Here is an 8707-nt window from a genome sequence, read left to right on the forward strand (position 1 = left end):
CTCGTAGACTATTGTAAAGATGGCGTCCATCATGGAGGGGCCGCTAAGCAAGTGGACTAACGTCATGAAAGGGTGGCAGTACCGTTGGTTCGTGTTGGACTACAACGCCGGTTTGCTGTCATACTACACGGTACGTTCACTTCCACGGTCTCTAGACGCTCAACGTGTCCGCCCGAGAGCTTATAATGTAGAAGTTGTCGCTGGTTGTCAAACCCAAGTGGGATAAGGGCCTTGTGTTTGTCAGGAGTTGGGAGTATCAGCTGGCTAAAAAAAAAAGGCGAGTCCCTGTGATGACGGATCCGTACATTAGCCAATGGCAACGGTCCTCGCGGAGCAATTGACAAATCGGGTAACGGTATTTCTTTCTCCCACACTTCCGGTACTGTAGCTAGCTTGCATAGCTAACAGCTGAAATACACCGACTCTGCGAGACGTTGTTGTGAATAGTTAACAGCGTGAGGGGAAAGAGAGAGAGAGAGAGAGACATACGTGCGTTGTGTCAGCGAGACGACGTGTGTCTCTGGTCGTTTCAATAACAGTGTCTACAACCGGCTGCTTTGCTAGCTAGAAGGCTAACGAGATACATCGCGAGAAAACTGTCTGCTAGATCGATTCTTGATCAACCCCTCGTCGATTAATCATCGTAGTCTTGATTAGTAACGTAGAAAGTAAAGCAGACGTGAAACTGTCAGGGGTGGTGTTGGTGGAAAAAAAAAAGTCGGACGGAAGACAAACTAAGAGCAGGCTGGCGGTTCACCAGAGCGTTGCGTGATCTTATTGACATGTTGTCCAGTTCTTAGTTTCTCTATTGTCGTCTTAAAGGAAATCCTGAGCCCTGACTACGATGGGTTTGTGTAGATGATGATAAAAGTAATCACTGCGGTCGAGATATGCTTCCTGTTTGGATGTGATGAATACACCTGCATTCACTGCACATTTCAGGGCAATGCCCCACTGATGCAGAGAGGAGGGAACCAGTTTGACTTGAAAAGAGTCTGAGGAATGTTGACCATCAAGTCATAACGAACAAGAGGTCTGGTAGCCATTTCATACTGTGTCTGATGAAGAGCTGAAACAATAAGTCGATTGGTAGAACATTTTAATAACATCAAATTGGCTGGTTTCAGTGTCTCAAATGTGAGCATTCAAGGCTTTTGTTCTTTATTTTATGATCATAAACTGAATAACTTGACTGTTGGTCAGACAAAACCAGCCATTTGAATAGGTCACCTTCAATGATTTTATCGAGAAAGTAATTAACAAAAGTAAAGGGTTAGTTGCCGTTCTAATCTGATGTATAACAAAATGCATCTACAGTTTAATTTGGGTTGGTTTAGGAGGAAAGAAAACTGAGCTGAACTTGCATCTTACATCACAAAGAGATTCCAGAGATGTATTCAACCGAAATGACTTAAGTCACCTCTTCAGCCTTCGGCCAGTGTATGCTTTCTATCAACATTATCTTGAGCGTTATTGTGTAATATGATTTATGAAATCTCAGCTACATTCAAATCCCAAACCAGAGCCAAGATTAGAGTCTTCTCTCTCTCAACTCTTATTAATAGCAGAGACTCTTGAGACTATAGGATCAAAATGCTCAGAGATATTAATAGCCTTACGACACCGGTGACCAAACTTTTTAAATTGTGGGCCATATACAGAAAAATATAAGGAGCCATGAGCATAGAGGAATGCATTGTTTTCAACCAGTAATAATGCAAAAAAAGTATTTCTAGATCAGAAAATCCCAAATGCTTATATTTAATATACAGTTCCGGTTTATTAGAAATATACTCAAGCCATATTCTTGATTTATTTTTGAGAATTCATCACGGGCCATTTAAAAACAGGATTCAGCTGTAGTTTGGCCTCCCCAACCTTATGGCCTACAGGACACCCTGACTATGTAGTTCTTATACAGTAACCAAAGCGCTGCATGCTGACCGTATACATCTCTGATTTGTTCTGTTGTTGTTTTTCAGTCAAAGGACAAGATGATGCGGGGATCCAGAAGAGGCTGTGTGCGACTCAGGGTAAGATTCTCAGGATTCAATTCAATCCAATTTATTTTGTATTGCCCCAAAATCACAAATTACACATTTGCCTCAGAGATCTTTACAATCTGTACACATACGACATCCTCTGGTCCGGGACCTCACTTCGGATCAGGAAAAACTCCACCCCGTTAAAAAAAAACCTTTAGCGAGGAGAAAAAGGAAGAAGCCTTCGGGAGAGCAACAGAGGACAGAAGTGCAATAGATGTCATGTGTACAGAATGACAGCATAACAGTTATAACACATTCAATGCATATGGCAGAAATTATTCATTTAATGAGAGTAGTAGGCATGATGAAAAAGTACCAAAAATAACAGCAACAGTGGATATAGTAGGATCAAGGCCAGCCATTACCGGACAGACAAACGCCTGGTAAAGCAGGGCAGCCACCAGAGTTTCCACATGTTCAGGGCTTTGTTGTCCAGATGCAGTAACCAAATCCCAGTCATTAATTTTGTTTGCTTTGTCAAGGAAATCTTTCTGAACCACTAAAGGCTGGAACACTATTCACAGCATTGTGCCATTTTTATCAGATATGAGTTGCCTGATTTGTTGACCTTGTTCAACATGTTTCAATAGTTTCCTGCAGCCAAATTCACAGCTCCATCATTGAGCTTTTTCTTTTACTTTGCCAGGAAAGGCATTAGCCCTTAGTGTGTTTTCAGTACTCCGCGATGCCCACTAGGTGGCAGCAGCGGTCCTACCACGATACCTGTTGACCTACTTTCAAGGAGAGAAGGTGAAGTCTCCTAATGCAGTCGGATTGTCAATGGACTTCAGTGTTGAGAGAATGAGCTGCCTTTTTAAAATATATATATATATATATATATATATATATATATATTGTATATGTCTTAAGAGAAGCCATACCTAAAAGCTAGTATAACATAGCTTAATCATAATAATAATAATAGAATAACATTTGTTTCTCTTTTTGCTTTTGAGACTTATTTGTAAGAGGTGACATTTCTACCTGTTTTTTTACCTATTGATCTTACTGAAGGGAGGAACTATCTCCTGAAACTACCTAAAGAGAGGATCCAGTGCCGTTTGGACACTTCGTTATAAGTCAGAGGTTTCCATTATGGTTGGATCAGTGTGACACAATTTATTGAGATACAATAATTTGATCTGTGTCATGAAGCAGAAAAAATCCTCTTTGTCATTGAAATCTGTTCATTGCAATTGCTATTGAAGTAAAGTTTTTTGAATAACACTATGTATTGTGACAACATCTTCAAATTAAAATAGTAAATACGTTCTTAAAAAATAATATATATATATATATATATATATATATATATATATATATTAAAAAAAATAATGCCTATTTTCATTTTATAAAAAGATGTTGCATGTATCAAGCCCTGATACCTGTGTCATATTTTGTAGCTGCTGTGTTTGCTCCCCGGAGGCTCCATCTGTTCTCCCACTAAACCTGTTTTTTAAAAAAAACAGTCGCTGCAACTTTTTTAATGTAGCGTTGAACTGGTTCTTGTTGGATTATTTCCGAATGCCACAAGGAAGCTATGTTTTTTAATTGATTTCAAATTATTCATTTATTATTTAGCCTATGACTTTACAAATCAGATCATGTGGTACAGTCATGAACAGTGTTTGAGGGTTTGCAATCTGGTTCATCATGCAGACCTGGATATGTGTATTACATTTGAAAAGGTTTAATTTTCCTTAAAATGTAAGTCTGTTCAGTGTATCGTACTCCTAGTTCGTTATGATAGATATAATAATACGTTTTTCCCCACAGCCAACTACAGACCAACTTGTGTCAGATAGTCGAGGCTTTCCTCTAAGACATCTTGGGATTTTCAGATTGTCACAGGGCTACATCTGAGAATATGGATCTTGTGTTTAAATATTGTTGTTGCATTACATGATACTGTTTCATCTGAATCATTAATTGCTCACAGAGAGTCTGAAACTACATATTAATTTCAAAAGGTGGTGTTGATGATTGGTATTCTTCGGCACTGCAACATATTTTACAGCTGTTTATATTATCTTATCCACCTCGTGTAGAAGTTGATATTTTCATTAGTTTCAGGTGTGCTGTATCTGTTTGTGTGAAGCTCTGAGTCGTCACACAGTTCAGTTTCAGTTGCTAGGAGCGTGTGTGTGTGTGTGTGTGTGTGTGTGTGTGTGTGTGTGTGTGTGTGTGTGTGTGTGTGTGTGTGTGTGTGTGTGTGTGTGTGTGTGTGTGTGTGTGTGTGTGTGTGTGTGTGTGTGTGTGTGTGTGTGTGTGTGTGTGTGTGTGTGTGTGTGTGTGTGTGTGTGTGTGTGTGTGTGTGTGTGTGTGTGTGTGTGTGTGTGTGTGTGTGTGTGTGTGTGTGTGTGTGTGTGTGTGTGTGTGTGTGTGTGTGTGTGTGTGTGTGTGTGTAAGAAGGGACAAGGCAAGGGGAGATGGAGCTTTTGAAGAGGAGAGAGTAAAGTGCTGAGACGGAGCAAGGGTAATTACTAACAGAGGGCCAGTCAGGGGTTGTGGAGGGCATGAGGATAGAAACGGAAAGTGGAATTTGACGTGTCCACGCAGCCTGACAGCCTGCTTCTCTCTCTCTCTCTCTCTCTGTTTGCCCAGGGAGCTGTGATCGGCATCGATGACGAGGACGACAGCACATTCACTATTACTGTGGACCAGAAGACTTTTCATTTCCAAGGTGAGATGTCCCCCTTTTAATTGTGTTCTCCCCCACCTCTTCTCTGTATTGCCATCACTGGCTTCCTTTCTCTGATCTCTATTCTATCCGTTCCCGCTGTTCATTTGCGTACTCTCTCTCTTTCTCTCCGTCTCTCTCGCTCTCTCCCTCCCTCTCGCTCTCTCCCTCCCCACCCTTTTAAAGACTTGGATTGGTCTGCACTAATGCCAGGAAACACATGCACACAGGCATCTACACAATGTCAAAGCGTGCTGCGTGCATTTGAGCTTTTTCCTCCCTTCCCGTGGAAGCTGTGAAGTTGGACTGACACACATTTCCGTAGATAAACAAGATTTGTTCTACCGCAAGCGTGACATATTTCTCTGGAACAGATCGACCAAGTAAGGTTTTTTTTTTTTCTGGCTGTGGCTGAGGGGGAAGATTGCTGCTTGTGTGTCTCTGCAGTTGAGCCTCTGGGAATGATGAGTGAATACTGCTGAGCTGGAAGCTGAGCTCAGGTCTCTTCCGGTTGCTGCCGCTGTTCGCCCTTCACTACTCTGCTGCCGACCCTCGCTATCTACCAACCAGTTACTCCATAGGGACAGGATTGGCTCCCAGCTACAGCATCGCCCCATCCCGTCCTGCCAACCCTTCCTTCTTTTTACACAGGGAGCTGTCCAGTCCACTACACCGCGGACACTCTTTTGTTTTTTTTACTCTATCACTCCACAAGGTCTTTAACTAACCGTCTCCACCTTTCCTTCATCTCTGTCCTTCCATTTGTATCCATTTCCCCCCTCCTGCCAACACCTAACCCCTCACACCAGCACCCCACCCCTTCACCTCCTTCTTGAGGGTCACCAGCCACAGTCCATGGGCCCCCCGCCCCTCTCACCTCCTCCATGCCCTCTCCCATGTCTGTGTTCCGAAGCTGTATGCTGTGGTTCTACAAACGGAAGGGTAAGGAGAAAACCGTGCACGTCTCATGGTTCGCGTGCATGCCGGTTCCGGACAAAAAGGATGGAGAGGAGGCGTTGTTTGTCTTGTGGGATGTGCAGTTTGGGTGGAGCAGCGCGTTCTGTAACACTCAGCTGTATTGGTTTGTTTCAGAGGTTCAAGGACAGTTCAGGGCGGTGTGAATCTGTCTGTTTAGTGGCTTTTGGTTCTGAGGAATTAAGCAGAGAGGAGTGAGTGCAACGTGTCCTCAATCAGTCTAACGGCTGTACAGACTCTGCGTGTTATTTCTTCTGGTGTTTGCTCTGCTCTTCACTGGTGGTGCCGGTTTGGCTAAACAATATTTGTAGAGTTTGTTTCCCGACAGGATGTTAAAGATGATATGCATGTTTTCATAGAGTCGTGTTTGTTACTGAACAATAGTGTATATGCGTAGATAGCACATGTTAATTTCTAATATAACTTTCTGTGCCACACTTCAATCTTTGGGATTCGCTGTAATGCCTCAGTGAGTTAAAGGTGCATTTGTTTAATTTTTTTATGTTCAGTTGCTGGTGGATGTTATCTGAATTGCCCGAGAAACTTCTAAATCAAAGAATAGGCAAACCGTATGCAACGTACTCGGGATTATATTCTTTTTTTTTTTAATGAGTCCACATTTAAGAGCATTATTCAAAAACCTTCATTAATGCAGTCAAAGAGTCCATTGGCAGGCAGTATAGGTTGCATGAAAAGCGACAAAGAAGAGACAATGCGTGTAGTAAATATCACGATGCAATACTACAAGATATTAGCATCAAAGATCGTATTACAAACTTTGATTTACTTCAGCTAAATTAGCAGTATGGGAAAGAGTTTACTTTGGAAGCAGCATATCTTTGCACAGGACGATCTGATTCTTGGCAGCACATTTTGATTCCCCCCCCCTGATCATCTTTTGTTTTGAGAGAAAGCTATGAAATGTCCTTGTAAGACACATCTGCTCTCCAGGCACCACAGGGCGCACAGTAGCACCTTGCGTATCACCGTTGGGAGGAACACACAGGAAATGATCAGTGAATGTGTTCCGAGCCTCAGACTCTGGATACATCAGCTGTTAGCTTCAGTGTCAAGAGGATGCACAGGATGTTGGGCAAGAGGAGATTTCTCTGTTGCTGTAAAACGATCTTGGTCTGAGCATGTTATGCAGCCAGTCTCCAAGGGCAGCAGCATCTGAAATGTGTCCGTGTATATATTACATTATGTATGGACTGGTGTGTGTGTTCTGGCCCCGGTATGGACTGATAGATGGGTAGGGCCTCACTGCCCAGAATAAGAGGGGCAACGACAGGTGCTCCAGACTGATTATTAATTTCCAGGATTGAGCCATGATTCTTCCTCTTACGGGACAGTCCAGCTAACAGGTTGAACTGTAGTTGTGAGCCAGTCGGGCCGGCACAGTGGCCAGCCGGGCCGACTGGAATTCGGCTCTGTGCTCTCTTTCTATTTAGAGAAGCATCCATTATTCATCGGCTCATCTCCCCCGGCGGTGCATCAGAGTTGCCTGAGAGCCCTTAAGCTTTTTCCTTTTCCTATTTCTCCCCTCTCTGCTCTCGCTCGCTCCCCATATCCACAGTAGCTATCAATCTCCTCCCTCTTTTGTCAGGCCACCCTGACTGCCAGGACCATCGGTCCAGGATGAGAGACCTCCTCATGCTCTCTCCTGTCTCCAGGGTCCTCCCTCACCTCAGTATCATCCGCACTGTCTACTGTTTCACTTTTCTTTCCACCTTGGTCATCATTTTTTTCCCCAGCATTTTCCGCACTGCATCTGTACTTGTGTATTTAGTTAGAAATATATTCCCAATTGCAGATCTTGCATCACTCAGTCAACCGAAAAGCAATCTGAAGAGTTTATTTGTTACATTTTTGTGACAGTTGGAGCATAGTCATAGATTACATGTAACAAGAAAATTGTGATTTCTCTTCACATTTGGGGAGCGACCACTGTATTGACAGGTTGGCGTCCTGTGCATCGTACTGCACTCCCTCTGGAGCCTGTGCTGACATATTTCATCAGCTGGTCTGAAGATGGCAGGAGAAGAGAGGAGGGATGAATAATTCACAGAGGCCTTTTGGAGAAAGGAGGAGCAGCATTAGGGGGAGAGGCTGAGCATTGTAAAGGGGACAGTGTTGTGATTGGATACCCTGACCACTGAGATGGGAGATAAATCCTTGATGCTGTTCATTTTTCTGGGCATAGTATCTGAATATATATATATATATATATATATATATATATATATATATATATATATATATATATATATATATATATATATTGTTTTTATGGAAATTATACGACCACACTAACAATCTTGTGACTCTAACTACCAGTAGCTTCATTTATGTACAATTACTTCCGCAACTTTCTGATACAGTTTGCAAGTTAGAAACAGATGAGTGTCTGGAGGCACATATAATCAGTGGAGCAGGAGATGGTTGTCTGGTTAATAACCTGCCAAAGAAACAATAACATAAGAATTCAGAGTGTAGCTCTTCGGTCCGCGGCAGCGATAGTATGAAGTAACTCTGAGAAACATTGTTCACAGAGTTGCTTGCTTTGCAGTTGACCAATCAGCATCAAATTATACCTGTCATTACTTTTCTCGTAGTTATATGAGCCGATGGCCTGTATGGCAATATATTGGTGTACATTAACACTGTTTCTCATTGCATTGTCTGAAAGCATTTGCAGGAAAAAAACAAACAATGCTCTTGGTTCAAGTCCGTTCGGACTCCGCTCAGTTCCATCCAGTTCTTTCATTTTAGTTTATGTGATAACAGCAAAAGTGACAAAGAAAGACTTAAAACGTGGACTGAGTATGTAAATCGAGTAGACAGAGGTACGTGATGTCTCCATACATGGAAGTCGGCCACTTACCCCTGACGAGCAAACGCACAAATATTCAGCATCTGCCGGCTGGAGAAAGAAATAAAAGAGCTGTTGGGCCTTTGACTGCATGAATAGTTTGAGAAATGATTCAGAGTTGTGGTTTTGTGTATT

At 42.5% G+C, this 8707-nt stretch overlaps 1 protein-coding gene across 2 annotated transcripts in view; it reads left to right on the forward strand.

The window, feature by feature from the left end:
• Nucleotides 1-8707, forward strand: part of osbpl9 (oxysterol binding protein-like 9) — a 30182-nt gene continuing 21475 nt past the window's right edge. The window contains exons 1-3 of one of the 2 annotated variants that reach the window (XM_034529968.1): nt 1-130; nt 1983-2033; nt 4650-4728. In XM_034529968.1, coding sequence (XP_034385859.1) covers nt 20-130; nt 1983-2033; nt 4650-4728 — 241 coding nt within the window. In that variant the 5' untranslated portion in view covers nt 1-19. The remainder of the gene's footprint in view (nt 131-1982; nt 2034-4649; nt 4729-8707) is intronic. The other variant, XM_034529966.1, reaches the window with a different exon arrangement.

The sequence above is a fragment of the Cyclopterus lumpus genome, chromosome 4 (assembly GCF_009769545.1).
Source record: "Cyclopterus lumpus isolate fCycLum1 chromosome 4, fCycLum1.pri, whole genome shotgun sequence".
Lineage (NCBI taxonomy): Eukaryota > Metazoa > Chordata > Actinopteri > Perciformes > Cyclopteridae > Cyclopterus > Cyclopterus lumpus.